Source organism: Dendropsophus ebraccatus, chromosome 8 (genome assembly GCF_027789765.1).
Source record: "Dendropsophus ebraccatus isolate aDenEbr1 chromosome 8, aDenEbr1.pat, whole genome shotgun sequence".
Taxonomy (NCBI): Eukaryota; Metazoa; Chordata; class Amphibia; order Anura; family Hylidae; genus Dendropsophus; species Dendropsophus ebraccatus.
Window position 1 is genome coordinate 98,070,891 of NC_091461.1, and position 17,238 is coordinate 98,088,128.

Sequence of the window (17,238 nt, forward strand, 5' to 3'; positions counted from 1 at the left end):
GACAAGACAAACAAAAGGAAAAGGAAGCCACACGACACATAGGTGAAAAATTAAGAAAATGTAAGGTATGCTTTGACCAGTGAATAGTATACATTACATAGTGCAACATGCAATAAACAGACATAACAAAGGCAAAGCTTACACAAATAATCAAATAAATAACAAAGTTTGTATACGGTTTAGTAATCTGAGGTGCTGAAGGTAAACTCCCAAAGTGCAAAAAGTGCTTAGCATTAACTAAGAGTCACCTCAGATAAAAACCAGAGCTGTAATGCCTACCACAGAATAGGAAACAAAATACAAACACCATGTATATATGCCGTGCGGCTCCCTTACCCACAGAAACACCATATAAAGTCCTTCACCCTTATATAAGGTAACAGCGGTGTCGGGGGTTGCAGGGCTCTCAGGTCTTTCTACCTGGACTTGGTTTTTATTTAAACTTTGCTGCCAATTCTAAGACCAGGGAGGAGATGACGCCGGCTGACATGGCTGTGATCACGCTGCTCTTTAATCTGGAAAATGATCCCGCAAGACATTGAGCCATCTGCTTGCGCTGGGCCCCCTCCTCTTCAGAGTCGGATACTTCACTCTCGGTGCCCAGGGGAGCAGTTTGTGAATTAATGTGTTATGGTTGCAGTGGGAGTTGGTTGTCTCTGTGTGTTTTGTTAACTGCCCATCTCGGGTCTGTGCACATCATTTCCCTGCCTCCCTATGGGACACGTAAGGACCTGAGAGGGTAAGTGGGCCGCCTCATTCCACCAGGCTGACCTGTCACTGCCAGCTTTCTCCTCCGTGCCTGTTTGTTTCTCCCCAGCACACAAACACTCGCCCTCCTGTCATCTGCCAGAGAAATGCAGTGATTTGGGCCAAGAGAATGCTACTCCTGGGGGATCCTTTGCTCTCCAACTAATTGAATTATGGCTTTGGTGTCAGTATGGTAGGAATACAAATCATATCGGAGAGGGAGGGGGAGAGGAGTGACAAAGGATAGGGCTGGAGAGCCAATGGTAGCATATTGCTTTACAGCATAAACCTTTTCCTTACAGTAAGATACGGAGAGTTACACATCTACTAATCTATATATCTGCATTGTCAAGAATACCTCCGTGCCAGAGTCTTATTTACTGAATGGTCATTGCATATGCCGTGTCTTAAAGGGAGGTATGAAAACCTAGAATAACTTCAGCTGATCATGTCTCATTGGTCCCAGCTACAGATTTTGCCTATATTGTCCGTACAGAACACAGTGAGCATCTGTCAATTTATAGATTCTTGGTAAAATGGTAAATTTACAGCCCTGCCGTCATATACAAAGCTGTAAATCCTCTGTATGTGATGCATGGGTTATATACATCGATAGCTGCGGTAAATATACGATGCATAGTTGAATATTTCCACCCTTCAATGACAAAAAGGTAAAAAAAAAAAAAACGCTACAAATACTTCCATCACTTCAGTCCTATTACATATTAATTTATAAAATACAGTCCTTAATTCCATGCTGTGTGACTAACTTAAATGGTCGCAGTTGTTTCTGATCTCTTAGTAATTCTGAACATATTTTAGAAATCACTTCTACAGTTACCTTTACCAAAAATTTATTTTTTACCCCCAGAAAAACTCCTAAAATCTTGGCGACCTCATGCAAACTGCTGCCCACTGTTTCTCAGGGTAATTCTGTCTTTAGCAACAAAGAACCAAGACAGAACACAGGAAGCGGGGGAGGAGCTTAGTGCTATTCACAGGGAATAGGGAGAGAATCTGAGCTGTGTACATGCAATATGGGAGTCTGTCTGCCTCCTCCAGGTCCATGATGTGCCTGCAAGGTAACTCAAGGCTTCAAACTCATCGCCTGCCACACAAACAGTTTCGGACAGCTTCCCCTTGTGTAAATACCAATGTTTCCGTTATGGTATGTACACAGTGCTGACTCCTGAATGTAATCTCCCAGTCCCCCATCCCTTTAGTCTTGAGCCATGTGATCAATTGAGTACTTGGTGTAACTTGCTGTAATCCTGCTGCTGTTTCTTTCCCTACTGCTCACATAGCACCTTGAAATCTAGTGCATCAGCTTCCATGTTCACATGCCATCCTTAGTATTCTACTATACCAGCACAGTCCTAACCATCCTATTCATCCTAGTCATCAGCACTGTCATGGCACAGTAGAGGAAAGTAGATGTGGTCATGTGGTTGACCAGATAAGTAATAGAAAGGACTTCCCTGCGTGAGTACTGCTGACAGAGAGCCCAGCTTGGTCTTGGCCTCCTAAATGGAGATAAGAGAGAACTGTGTACCCTGGAGGCCTGAACTGTGTACAGGCCGTACAGTTATGGCAGGTAATGATCAGTCACCATTGCCCTTGTTCTGGACAGTACCCCATTAATGTTCACTATAGGATAGTGTTTTGTTTTTGTTTTTTTTTTGTTTTTTTTTTTAAGTGAATCTGTCAACTGCCGTTCACTTTCCTAACTTAGCTGTTAAAGGACAACTCCTGTGGGGGAAAATAAAAAAAAATAAAAAAGCCCCCAAAGCTAATTTTAATACTTACCCTGACTTTAGAGACTCACCACAGGAAAATTTGTCTGTTCTGGGACCCTGCCACATGCCAGCAGTCTTCTTTTCTTTAAAGCTTCCTGCTTTGGCCATTCAAAACTCCCACCCGTCCGTTCATTTGCTCACATGCCTTACAGCTTGCTCAGCCAGCGGGAGCTGAGCAAGCTGTCAGTCATCTGGTGATGGTTGACACAAGATGGCGCTAAAGATTCTGTGGTTGGCAGTGGTCACGTAAGTATAAAGTTAAATGCTTTCGTTGGGGGCTTTCCAAAGTGCCTAATCTTCTGAGAACTGTAAGGCCTTTTCTCCTCTCTATGCCTTCATAGAACTCAGATCAGAGACTTGGGAATGCTTCTCTGACACTTTGCGCTGGAGTATAAAAGGCTGAACACACCAGCAGTACAGATTGATGTGGCGGGCACCGCATATAACAAATATAATGGTTGAGGTGCAAAAGGAACTAGCCAAAAAACGCTATAAATACACAGGAAAGAAACAGCGGCTAGACTAACCAAAGATAATGCACACCCAAAAGTATACAAGAAATATGTATATAATGCAAAAAGATATATTTTATTAACAACCAACAGAAACATACATAGGCCAAGATGTAACTACACAAGTGCCCCCCCCAAAAATACTAGGGGCAACAAGTAATGTGCCAGGTGGGGTACAACCCTCACAATAAATGTCCTGCCTTTATGCAATGTACAATATTAAGTCACATAAATCAATACAAAAAATAAATGAAGAAAAGAAAAATGAAGTATTTACATCAGGTAATCAAAGTCAAAGTATACCAAAATAACCTAATCCATAATGTAAACACAGGACCTATAGCAATGGCAGGATCCCCTGGCACACAGCACCTACACCCCACGCGTTCCGTTATGCCATCATAACTTCATCAGGAGTAAAAGGCTGAAAACAGCATCAAATTTACTGCAGATCCTTTACATGTGAATGGACCCTAAGGCTGGGGATGGAGTAGATGTGTATGCTGCAGCTCAGCCAAACCCAGCCTTACCTTAAAGTAATAAAATTATAACCTTCTAGGGTCCATTTACACAGAGAGAATATCTGACAGATTATCTGCCAAAGATTTGAAGCCAAAGGCAGACTATAACAGAGATCTGGTCATAAGGGAAAGCCTGAGATTTCTCCCCTCTCTAAATCCATTCCTGGCTTTGGCTTCAAATCTTTGGCAGATAATCTTTCTGTGTAAATGGACCCTTACAAACATCACTTAAAGGGGTACTCCGGATATTTATAGAGTAGTAATTTACCTCTATTTCAAAATTGCTAGTCTTCCAGTACTTATCAGCTGCTGTATGTCCTGCAGGAAGTGGTGTATTCTTTCCAGTCTGACTCAGTGCTCTCTGCTGGCCCCTCTGTCGATGACAGGAACTGTTCAAAGCAGTAACAAATCTCTGTAGAAAACTTCTCCTGCTCTGGACAGTTCCTGTCACATACAGAGGTGGCAGCAGAGAGCACTGTCACACTGGAAAGAATACACCACTTCCAGCAGGACATACAACAGCTGATAAGTACTGGAAGACTATTTAAATAAAAGTAAATTAGTAATCTACATAATTTTCTGACCTATTTTTCCTGGCTGAGGTAGTCTTTGCCTCAAACCTCTGCTGCGGTCTACTTGGGAATATCTAGAGGATGATCCCTCAAAGAGACCTTCCTCCTGTGTCGGCCTTTTCTAATACAACACATGGTTTGTCTTCTCCTGTTTTGTCCTTGCTGGACGGACTATTTAGAAGACGTTTGTGACATTAAAGGGTTGATCTAACCTTTCCCCATGCTTTCCATTAACAGATTGCAGTGGCCTTCTTTACTGGCAGCGAACGGCAATTTATAGGAATCACAAACCAAGTGTATAAAACACCCTTGGCACATAAGGAGTTACACAGCCCCCTTCACATACTCATTGCACATTGCAACCTGTGGCTATAATTTTGCTTGCTAGTTTATTGCCAAGATCATAGCTGCTACTATTCAGGTATGTAAATGAGAGACCGGAGCAGACGTACATTTGCATAAAATAACTGCGCCATTTAGGAACATCTGTCACCAGGGAAGTCTGTAGAGACAGAACCGCTTTATTGTTTGTTAGCAGGGCTGCGGCGGACTCTTTAGTCCATGTACCCCTCCCTTCTCTCAGCTGGCAAGTGTACCAAGTCAGTAGCAGACAGATCTCTTCTAGGGAAGGAAGGCTGATCAGCACCATGAATAATGGCACAACATGAAGACATGTGCTGGGATCTGCCGCAACGCACAGAAATGTGATGGAACTTCTACCTGGTCCTTGGTTCTTCCATTATTGTTTTGGTGTATAGTTACGGCTTAGGTTATGTAATATAACATAAACTGCTGCAGTAGGATGCAGTTATATAGCTATATGATTTTTTTAAATTTTTTAATGGTATATTATAATAAAATATCTATAGAAATAAATGTACGGTGATCCCCGATACAACAGATTGAACGAACAATGGTTTCTCAGAGGCCATAATGGCAGAATACATCAACTAAGGGCCCTTTTACACAGAAAGATTATCTGACAGATTATCTGCCAAAGATTTGAAGCTAAAGCCAGGAATGGATTTGAAAAGAGGAGAAATCTCACGCTTTCATGTATGACCTGATCTCTGTTTATAGTCTGTTCCTGGTTTTGGCTTCAAATCTTTGGTAGATAATCTGTCAGTTAATCTTTCTGTGTAAAAGGGCCCTTAAATTGCTGCTCTCATCAGTATGCCAGGATATCACTGGTCCCTGCCTGTGCCCAACATCAGCACACAGCAGGGACTTCAGGCATGGACTACATCGATAGCATACAGATAATTATCCATACCTCATGGAGTTTAAGGACCTTCGATGACATCATCAACTGTCCTTAAACTCCAAGCCGTACCGACCATGATTTTTCAGGTCTTTAGGCTATGAGGCAGAGTGAAACAAAATAGAGCGCAGGGGAGCTGCTGAAGATGCAAGAGACTCCCTCCTTCATGGTAATGTATTACTAGGGAATGTTTGTCTGTCTGTTTGTGTATATATCTGTGTGTGTGTGTGTCTCTATCTAATAAAGGTTCTGTAGCAAAAGCAATCCAATTTTCTCATGTCCTGAACTAAAAGTCCCAGCATGACAGACCTTCTAGAGCTGCTGAGACTTGTAGTTTTGCTTAGGTCATGTTCACACAGTGTATTTTTGCACCCATTAAATGACCATTTTACAGGTGAAAAATGACCAAATAAGTCCCCAAACAACCCTTTATGAAATACTCAAATTCTATTGAGTGTCTGTTCTATTCTGTGCTTATTTAATCTTTTATTTGTTATGGGTTTTTTTTTTAAATATACTTTGGGATGACACTTTGGGGCCACTGGACTCCGTATGTAATGGTATAATTGTTTCAACATACTGTGGTCCTCTCAGAACCAATTAAAGGGGTATTCCCCCAAGACCTAAAAAAAATAAAATGCTCCCAAACCTAGCTGGTCTTACTCACCAAGTCCCCCTGAGAATTTTGAGCCTTCTCCCATCTTTCTAGCTGCTTCCGTTCCATAGTTACAAGTTTTTTAAAAAGCCGAACTATATCCAACATGGCGCTGGTCAGAAAACTACATCTCCCATCATGCAATACTTATCTCTGATTGGTACATAATGTAGCAGAGCTGATAGCCACAAGATATAGCAGAGTGGAGTGGGTTGCATAGCTGAGTGACATAGCAGAGTGGAGTGGGTTGCATAGTTTAGTGACATAGCAGAGTGGATTGACACAGTCGAGTTGAGTGTGTGACATACCATGTTGAGGTGCAGCCGTGGACACCACACACCATCACTGTACAGCCAAGGTGATGGCTCCCGGGAAGCGTGTCAGGCCGGTGCGGGTGCCGCCTGTGAGTTCCTGGGGGGGATTAGAGGTGCGGGTGCCACCGGTGGTTCGGAAGGGCGGGGGGGATGGGGGTGAAAGCCCATGAGTTCCAGGGGTGTATGTTGCTTTTCACAGGAGTGCGGGTGAGACAGGGGGAAGTCCTCAGAGGGGGGAAGGTTTGCCGCGAGTGAGCCCCTGCACCTTCACTGTGCAGGCAAGGTGATGGCTCCCGGGAAGGCCAGTGCAGGTGCCACCTGTGAGTTCCTTGAAGGGGAGGGGGGTATTAGGGTGCAGGTGCCGCCGGTGGTTCAGTGGGGCTTGCCGCCCGTGAGTTCCGGGGTGGTGAAGCCCATGAGTTCCGGGGGGTGTATGCTGCTTTTCCTGGGCGGCGGGCGTGTGCATGCCGCCCGTGGGTTCCGGGGGGTGGGTGGGGGTGTCGGGATTGCCGCGGGTGAGCACCGGCAATGATGTATAACACACTTAACTGTATGGCAGATTAGTGGTGTGAATGTATTCTAAGCAGTATGGCTACCCCTTCTTAGCCGACATTAGAGGTGGGCATGGGTCTGTCAGCCAGTGGAGAGGATTTTAAATGGGTTATCCTGGCTTAGAAACACTGACGCTTTCTTACAGACACAGCACCACTCTTGTCCTCAGTTTGGATGTGGGTTTTGCAGCTCAGTTCCATTGAAGTGAACGGAGCTGAATTGTAATATCACACCCAACCTGAGGACAGGGGTGATGACGATTTTGTAAGAAAGTAGCTGTGATTTTTGTAATACTAGACAGCCCCTTTAAGTCCTAACCCACATGAGAATGCCGAATTGTTCTTAGTTATCCCTTTCTATTAGAATCTCATAAATGCTGTAGTGTCCTGTACCAGAGGGGGGGATTCTGTTCAGTGTTTTCTGCCTTTATCTGCTTCTGGTATTGCTGGATGACTATTACATTATGGCTGCAGATTTACTTGGGATAGGCTGTTTTATAGTGTGAATTCAATCCAAGATGACAGGATCATTGACTGATATTCACAGCCCTAATGTCTACCAGGAAATGTGTGTTTTTGTGTCTGGCCAGGGGACTGTGGAGGGACATAAGCTTTTCAGATTGATCTATTGAGCGGTATTACAGAGAATGTATTCAGCGGCGCTCGTCCGCTATGTAAGTAGCTGCTTCATAGGAATCTGCCGTATGATTTTATTAAGAGGGTTTGTGACGCCCTGAGGTTAATGTCACAGGCTGGGAGAGAGTTGTATAGCTGAGATATGGTAAGTGGAATCCATAATGTATTCTTCCTCTTCTTCCTCCCGTCCTCTGCTGGTTCCCGTTTACCTGCCTGCTGCCTTTTAATGTCCTGCTCAGTGGGAATTTACAGCTCTGCAGCTTTATTTATGGCTGGGCGTCCGCTGCAGATGGACACTTGAAATATAGCATCGGCTGTCATTGGAAATGTGTGTTTTTAAACATAGGACTAGTCACATTCTTATTCCGGTATTACACAGTGATGGATGGCATCTAAAGGTTTTGGGAAATGGCTTTACTGCTGCCTCAGCCGTGTCCCCAGTTGCCTGTACAGTGGTGGGCACAGGACCCCTGTATCTCCAGCCTTTTGTAGTCTGCTGGAGTAAGCTAAAAGTATAATCTTCTAATGTTGTGGTTTTTTGTTCTTGTGATCTATAGAGTAAAAAATATTAAACTTCCCCCCAACTCTTCCTTAAGACTGGCCGTGTTTTGTCTCCCAACTATTGCAACCTGCTACACAAATAGTTGTGTAATCATCCGCTGTTGGGCCGTATTCACATGGTGCAGTAAAAATAGAGCCAAAAATTCATGTCACTTCAATGTGTGACTACCAGTAATATGTACCCTGCTGAAGTCCCCACTTGTCTAATCACTGGCCAAACCTGTGACCCGCCTCAGCCAGTGATTGGCTTAGAGGGCATTTGCTTGTGTGATCAGGCGAAGCTGGTACAACCAGGAGTGTGTGTGTGTGTGTGGTTTATTTTTTTTTTTTGTGTCCAATTCAGAGCAAAGACGCCCGCAAAAAATCCATAAAGTGTATGCAACTGTTGAATTTTGAGGGACTGTATTTACTAAGTTCCTAGTAAATGTTTTGATAGCTTTGGCAAAGGTTTTTTTTTTAATGGCTAACTGCTAAAAAAAACCACACACACTTTATAGCTCCCTCATATGACAAAGGGGTGTGATATATTGGAAGAGAGGCATGTCTTTGCTGAAAAGGGCAACACAATTCTCAACCAGACAGTATTAAACAGTATTGAGCCCACCTGCCCCAACTAAACAACTTCCCAGATTTTTTTTTTTTTTTTTACTGTTGGAAAAGGAAACTTTTATTTTGGGTATCCAGTAACAGTTACCGCATCTTTCCAGTTAGTCATTGTGTAGTTGTGTTGCGGTCTATAAAATGAGTATGCTTGGACAAGGGGAAAATATATGCAATTGGGTAAGTGGCTGAGTGATGGCAAACAGGGTGGTTACTGATGGAATATACTCTGATTGGGTCACGGTTACTAGTGGGGTACCGCAGGGGTCAGTATTGGGGCCACTTTTTCATATAGTTATTAACGACCTTGTAGAAGGGCTACAGAGTATAATCTCCATTTTTGCAAATGACACTAAACTTGGTAAAGTAATCACCATAGAGGAGGATTATATAATACAGAGGGATTTGAGGAAGCTGGAGGCTTGGGCAGGGAAATGGCAAATTAAGTTTAAATGGGAACTATCCCCCTGCAGCACCATGCTGTCCCCACCATTTTTGTTCAGTTTGATTAAAGTGACTGTACCACCAGGCCCAGGCTGAAGCACTGGAGGCGGGCCAACCCACCCCCAGGGGGAAGAAACCCCAGCCCCTCAATGACGTGACTCTATTAGAATCAATGGAACCCTATCATAGAGGGGCGGGGGTTTCCTCCCACTATGGGTGGGTCGGCCCGCCTCCAGTGCTTCTACCTGGGCCTGGTGGTACAGTCACTTTAAGATCAGATATAAAGATGTGCTAGTTAGGCTGGGTTCACACTGCATTTTTGCAAACCGTTTTTTGAAAAAAAAAACTGATGAAAAACGGATGCATATGTGTGCATCCGTTTTGATCCGTTTTTCCATTGACTTCCATTATAAAAAAAAAAAAAAAAACGGATCAAAACAGATCCGTTTTTTGTTTTACGGACACAAAAAACGTTGCTGACACAATTTTTTTTGTCTGTTTAAAAAAAACGGATCCGTTAAACATATGCTGAAAACGCAGTGTGAACCCAGCCTTACTGTGCACTGGAGACAGCACCCTGTCACCCCCTGGCCCTTGCCAAACTGGCTCACTTGCCCTTTCTTCCTGCTTCAGGATCTGTTATTGCAATATAATATCCACAGGGTGCTCTTATACTGTGCACTTTTGAAGCTAAAAAAACATTCTCATGAATCATTTTCAAACCAAAGAGTGGATGTAATTCATTATAAGCCACAACTGGTTATGGCTTTCAAACTGCCCAGTGTAAGAGCTCCCTAAATGTCATGGCTAATTGCTGTATATAATGTTTGGCATTATCATTTAGTTCTCTACTTGCTTGTTTCTCATAGGCATCTGAAGAACCTGTTGAAAAGCACAAGACATCCTTTGGTGGTCCAGTGGTCAGCAGCCTGTACCATGTGCAGGAGACACTTAGGTGACTTACTTACTGATATCTGAAGCTTTTTAAGCATTTTCCTTTATTTTACCACCCTATTGTCTCGTCTTCATCTTCCCTGTCTCCATTTTTACGTTTCATTCTCTCCACATAACAGGTCTCCCACATTCCTCTGTGCCTCTTCTTCTCCTCCCTCTCCTCTGTCCCATGAGGCTTTGCAGTAATCTATCAGAATTGAATTAATCCTTCTCACTCGGGCAGCCATCTGTCCTCTCCTCTCCGCTCAGGCCCGACTAGTTCTACCAAGGATGATTGATGGGCTCTGCAATTGATTAGTTGCTCTGCCAGATAAATGGACTGTTTTGGCATGAAGTATCACAGGTCAGTCTGTGTGGTCAGGCAGTCAGGCTTTTGCTTTTAAGACAGAGATGTGCACAGACTAGCAGAATTCCTGTTGGCTTTTGATCAGACCATACATGTTTTTTTTGAGTCTGTAAACCATTGTCAATGTTAATATGAATTTAAGCATTAACATCGATGTAAAAAGAAAAAGAAAAAAAATCTAAAGGTCCCTATATTGCAGAAGCTTTAGAAAATTTACTACTTTAGTTTTTTCCCCACACCAAATTTAAAATAATTTCCTGTGTATTACTGGCCAGCATGGATGTCATAGGACATAGCACGTTCCTGTGTGTATACCAGAGCTGGAGGATCCAGACACTTGTAGCAATTAAAGTTATTTGCCAACAGTGGATAGTCTGATGTCCTGGCAGATCTCCTGCCTACTTAGCATACTGGCACACGCCGGATAACTGTGTGCCGCTTTGTCCCCCAAGACCCCGTCTTCCCACCTCCTGCAATGTGTTCAGCCCTGTGTTCATGCAGCCATGGAGCAGCTCAGCTGGTGTGAATAATTGCATGAGTGTTGGGTGTGTGTGTGCGGCACACCCCGGGGGAGGCAGCCCCCCCATCATCCCGCATTCCCCCATTCTTATGAAAATGATCACTCGCGCACCATTGCCTAATCACACTAAGCAATTAAAAGCTCAGTGCGATGCGGAGGGCGGCGGACGCTGCTCTTGATGAGCTTTCGCTTCTTCTGGTCCCTGAGAGGCGTCAAGTATCGGCTGATTAAAGACTGGAAATAATTACAGGTGATGTGACTCCAGCTCCCAGGAGGAAGGAAGGAAGTTGTTAGGACCCTTCTCTCATTTCTCTTACTACCTATCACTGTAATGGGTTGCTTTTTTGCCTTTTCTTTTTTTTTTTTTTTTTTTTTCTTTTCTTCTTTCAACCTGGTTAATTTAAACTTTCTATGTTCTCTAAACAGTCACTTGTTTGTACTTGCCTAGGTTTTATGTTTGTCCTTACCTTGTTTTAAAATACAGTCTGCAAAAAAAGAAAATGCAAAAGAAGAGCCCGTGGAGCCTTATCAAAGAGTCTCGTAACACAGGACTAGCCAGATATCCCTCCGGGAAGGACCCAGCCAAGGGTTGGCTCCTGTAGGGAAACCACCATATTAAGTGGCCCCATAAATCAATGTAATGACAAGGGAAAAACCAAGGCCAGGTATCCATCCACAGAAAGAAGTTTCAGGGGTGTTGCCAACTTGCCACTCAAGGGTGGAGCAGGATTCTGGCTAGGTGGGAGCAATGCCTAGTAAAGCCATAAGAGAAACAGCTCACTGATCTCAGGGAGACCAGCCAAACGATAACACTGCCGGCTGCTAGTAAAAGCGCTCAATGCAGTGAAATCCTAGGTGCATTGCCCCCTGGGAAACATGAATATGCAAAAGAGCCTGTGAAGCCCGTGCAAAACAGTCACCAGGAAATCTTAAGGGGCCACATTCTATTGTTAGTTTAATCAAGACTGGCGTACTCATCCTAAATAAAGCCCCGCACCCTTTTCCCTAGGTGTATTTACTAAGAGGCACACTCTTGGTATAGCTGGCCATGCGCCGGGCTCGGGCATTGCGTAAAAATCTACAAGCAGGTGTAGATTTTTGCCTGGTTTATGCCTGTTTCCAGGCTTAAAGGGGTTGTCCGGCGATAAAAAATTATTCACAGAATAACACACATTACAAAGTTATACAACTTTGTAATGTATGTTATGTCTGTGAATGGCCCCCTTCCCCGTGTTTCCCCCCACCCACGCTAGACCCGGAAGTGTGGTGCATTATACTCACCGCATCTCGTGTCGTCCGCAGTCTCCGATCCTCAGCAGTGACGTCTTCTTCGGGAGGCCGGCGGATCTTCCCGAGTGCCGGCCACCCTCTGCAGCGTCATCCGAAGCTCAGCCGCGATTGGCTGAGCACAGTTATGCTCAGCCAATCGCGGCTGAGCTTCGGATGACGCTGCAGAGGGCGGCCGGCACTCGGGAAGATCCGCCGGCCTCCCGAAGAAGACGTCACTGCTGAGGATCGGAGACCGTGGTCGGCACGTGACAGGTAATGTATAGCGCACCACACTTCCGGGTACACGGGTGGGGGTGGTGGGACACGGGGAAGGGGGCCATTCACAGACATAACATACATTACAAAGTTGTATAACTTTGTAATGTGTGTTATTCTGTGAATAATTTTTTATCGCCGGACAACCCCTTTAAACCTTGATAAATTTTACACAGATAATACAGGATCTACTATTGTCAATTGGTGATGGTCACAGCCCATCCTCCCCCCACCCCGCACAATGGTCTCTGTAAGTCACAGGGCTTGACAACCATAATCTCTTACAGAAGTCCATGAGTTAGATCAGGCACAATGGCTGCCTCCATCAGACTGAATGGAATAAAAATAAAAACAAACTACAAATGGAAAATGAAAAAAACTGATTAGAAGTAGATAAATATGCATATCTGTTTCTGGTTTTAATTAGAAAAAAAAATTAGATGAGACATTTCCTGAATGACAGGCTGGATATAAACTGCACCTACCAGACCCTATTGATATTAATGGGGTCCTTAGGGTTCCCAGTATGGCCTTTTATTGGACAAAATAATCCAGCTACCCTATTTTGTCTGGTGTTTTTACCAGAATCTGCAACAGAGGGGCTCATTGGATGCTTTCCACAGGATTCATAATAAATGTCTAATCCCTGGGGGCCACACTAATGGGGCCCCTACTAATCGTTCAGATTAGTGTTGTGTAAATGTACCCTTACTGGGAGTGACGCCCACAGGATAATTGTAACAGAGGAGTCTGTATGGAATGAGCTGGGAGAAGCACTTGGCTGGCACTTCTTTCCAGCTCTGCTCTACTTTACAGTCTATCTCCTATAGAGAGATGGGGACACAAGTGTTCAGCCTCAGTAATTGGTGGGGGTCTGAACGTCCAACAAAACTCAAATTTTTTTAAATGAGCAAAAGAGGGAAAACATGTCAGAGAGAGATAATGCTCTCCAAAGTTTAGACAGTCAATCTTTTTGCTTGTTGAAGGATTTGTCCACCCAAAATGTTTTTCTTTCAAATCAGTTGGTGCCAGAAAATGCGAGAGATTTGTAATTTACTTCTGTTTAAAAAAAAAAAAAAAATCTTTTTGTACTTATCAGCTGCTTTACGTCCCACAGGTAGTGGTGCATTTTTCTCTGCTGCCACCTCTGTCCATGTCAGAAACTGTCCAGAGCAGTACCAAATCCCCATAGAAAACCTCTCCTGCTCTCCAGACTGGAAAGAATGCAGGACATAAAGCAGCTGATAAGTGCTGGAAAAGTTTAGATTTTTATATATATATATATATATATATATATATATATATATATATATATATATATATATATATATATATATATATATATATATAATAATAATATAAAAATTACAAATCTCTGGCACTTACTGCCACCAGATTTGAAAGAAACAACTTTTTGGTGTACAACCCCTACTTCGTAATAATATTGTTGGAAGGTGGCTGTCTCGTTAAATAGACTGCCACTAACAATGATCATGACTGGCTCCTTCCCTGATACTCACCTGTAGTGTGAACATGGCGTAATATTAAATACCTGAAATGCTGGTTTCATACATTCTGTAACAATTCCCAAACTAGTGTTTACCTGTTCATCAGCCGTAATGCTACACAACGATAGTCATGTGACTGCAGCTTTTATATAATAAAACCAAGGGGCAGCCCTCCATGGCATGTAGACTGTTTTTGCCATGTGGTTCTCAACCGTGTGTCAAACTCCTACAGATGTGGTTGTTTTTTGTAATGTTTGTTTATATTCTGCTAATATGTTGTCATTTATATTTGTAGGGATGAAGATAAAGACATCTTTGACTATTGCCGTGAAAATGACATTTCTCGAATTTCCCAAGCTTTGGCTCTGGGAACCATTGATGTAAATGTGGCAGATGATGAGGTATGTGCTAAGTGTAACTATATACTGTCTGTGCGTGTGCATGTTATATTGATAGATAGATGTGGTCAATTTAATGGGGTTTACCCATGAGCGCCGGGACCCTGAAAGTAAGAATGAGGGTCCTTTATGCCCCCCTGGTTAAATGAAGCAGCAGTCGGACATGCAGACTGTCACTTTATTTTTCATATATTTTTACGAAGTCAGTACACGTCTGGCCACCACTGCAGTCAAATAGGGGAACACAGGGTTCCTGGTATCATGGTCACTGAGAGTGGGTTTTCATGGCCTAGCTATATTGGACCAAAATCTTTGCTGTGTAAAGGCCCGTTCACACTACAGAATCGGAACCTGTGGACTCCGTGCCGAATCCTGGCTATCTCTTTAAATGGGAGGCCTTTAGTGCTTCCGCTCTCCGCGCCTCTCTTTTCAAAGAATGGACATGTCAATTCTTTGAGCGGAGAGGCGTGTAACGCCTCCCATTGAAAGATATAGCAGGCGGGATTTGGCACCTAGTCCATGGGGGTTCTGAGTGGAATTTCGGCGCTGATTCTGTAGTGTGTTAACTGGTCCTAAATCTGTGCCCTTATTTATTCATATTTTGTTTCTTTTCTGTATGGTTTGTATATTGTATCATGTTGTGTGTGGCTGTATTGGTATATTTGCCAGTAATGTCCTATCGGGCAGCATGTTTTCTGGTTTTTGGCCTGCCCGATCGCTGACATTGGCCACTCCTGAATATGTCGCCTCTGAATGAGGAAAGTAATTATCCATTCATGGCCTGAGGCACGGGGAATTAATGTGCATAAAAAGGGGCCACTTTGCTCCAACCATCTTCTATAAATCTCCCTGAGGTAGGTACGATATGATCTAGACTCGGATGTTAAGCACCCCTTTAACTGCATATTTTATCTTTGATACATTTGAGGGATCTAGTAATTTTATATTTTATACTTTTGACTTATTCAGGCGTGGGATATCATCTGGCTTTTAATCAAGTTACTGGAAGTTCCAGTGGACGGCTATAGATGCTGCTTTGTAATTACTCCATAGTATCCCCAGGTTACATATGAGTGGTATCGAGGATACTGCGCCCGGTGGTAATATCACTAATGGAGAAATAGATGATGGGGGCATGGAAGGGGCTCATCATTGTTTTGTATTAGAGAGGCTATCCAGAGTTAATAAAATGATGGCTGACGCTCCATATAGGCAATCAGTATTAGGTCAGTGAAGAAGGGGCAGTAGTGCTACATACTTTTACTTAACTGTGGTGGTGCGCATGGGGGTCTTCAGTGTTTACACCCTCCACAATCAGCTAGCTTGTCAGTTTGGGGTACCACTTTAATGACATTGGCCGAATGGTTCGGTGTCAGATGGCAAGAGTCTTGCTTTGCAGAATTTTTTCACCCTTAACTAAAACTTTTGCACAGCACCGTAGCAGGGTTACACGGTACTGCATTGTTCCATTAAAGTGAAAAATACTGTGCTGCAGTGCTAGCCCCTCCAAATACCCGATCTCCAGGGGTGTCAGACCCTTCTCAGGATAATCCATCAGTTCTGTAATGCTTGTGTAACTCCTTTTATTCTAGAATCCCTGTAAGTGAATTATGTTCTTTATATAAAACTACTACATATGTCTGCAGCCAGCCGCCTTTCAGGTATGAGGGGTCTCCAAAACAATCTCAGAAAGAAACCTTTTGGGGTCCACCAAGCTGAAATGTTATATGGTGAGAGCAGGATTAGCTTCCAAAGCCTTTCTGGGTAAACCAGCGGTCCAACCTGTGCTGCGGCCCCTGTGTCCTCTGATGTCAGATGTCAGGTGACAATGAATACATCAACAGATGCAAGGGTACCTGCTAAAATGGGGTGTCTGTGGTCCATAGTTTACCGATCACCTGTATACAGCCACATACAGTAAGTGAACATGGACATATAGCCGTATACGTTTGTGAGTAATGTGTTTTTTTTTTTGTGTTTTTTTTTTTTTTTTTTCTCCTTTGTAGGGCCGTAGCCTCCTGCACTGGGCTTGTGACAGAGGGCGAACAGAGTTGGTGTCTCTCCTACTGTTTCATAACGCTCATATAAATATGCAGGTAAGGATGTTACCAGAATACTTCTGGAGAACAAACCTAACGCCTTGTCATCTTTACATTTCACTGAAGTGTGTTAAGGTTTATGTGTAGCTGATCCATGGACGACTACCACACATGAGGGTGAAGTGATCCACCTGGGTCCTCTGTGTTATGTTTGGGACCATAGCAGTGATAAGTTTTTTATTTTAAAACTTTATTTTCCACCAATGCTTCATGGAGAAAAAAAAAAGCTTATATTAGTTTTCACTAGAGATTAGCGAAACCGAACTCTCAGCATTTGCTTACCGGTGGCTGAAGAAGTTGGATGCAGCCCTAAGGTGTCCTGGAAAACGTGGATACACCCTATGGTTTTATCCAAGTATTCTAGGTACTGCATCCAGTTTCTTCAGCCACTGGTAATCAAATGCCAAGAGTAAGGGTTCGCTCCTCTCTAGTCTCCACAAGTCATTGTAGCCAAACTAGAGACTCTTCCAAGAGATTCGGACAGGGTTTGGTTGCCCATTTACTTGAATGATATTGGCTGTAAAGTATAGAGCAGTGTGCCGGGAAAAGCGGCATCTTGGGAGCGGAGCGATTTTACATTGACGTCACTCTGACGCTCATCACTACAGAGCCCTGGATGAATATTCATTAGGAGGGTGGGTCGGCCAGGGTGGATGGGTACACTGAGGGGGGGTCAAAATCAGTTATTTTTATCCTCA

The 17,238-nt window shown here is 43.5% G+C and overlaps 1 protein-coding gene across 1 annotated transcript in view; it reads left to right on the forward strand.

Annotated features, from left to right (window-relative positions):
* The window catches only part of ACBD6 (acyl-CoA binding domain containing 6), a 63,269-nt gene that overhangs the window by 24,361 nt on the left and 21,670 nt on the right, over nt 1–17,238 (forward strand). The window contains exons 4-6 of the mRNA XM_069979347.1: nt 10,040–10,125; nt 14,339–14,444; nt 16,448–16,537. Coding sequence (XP_069835448.1) covers nt 10,040–10,125; nt 14,339–14,444; nt 16,448–16,537 — 282 coding nt within the window. The remainder of the gene's footprint in view (nt 1–10,039; nt 10,126–14,338; nt 14,445–16,447; nt 16,538–17,238) is intronic.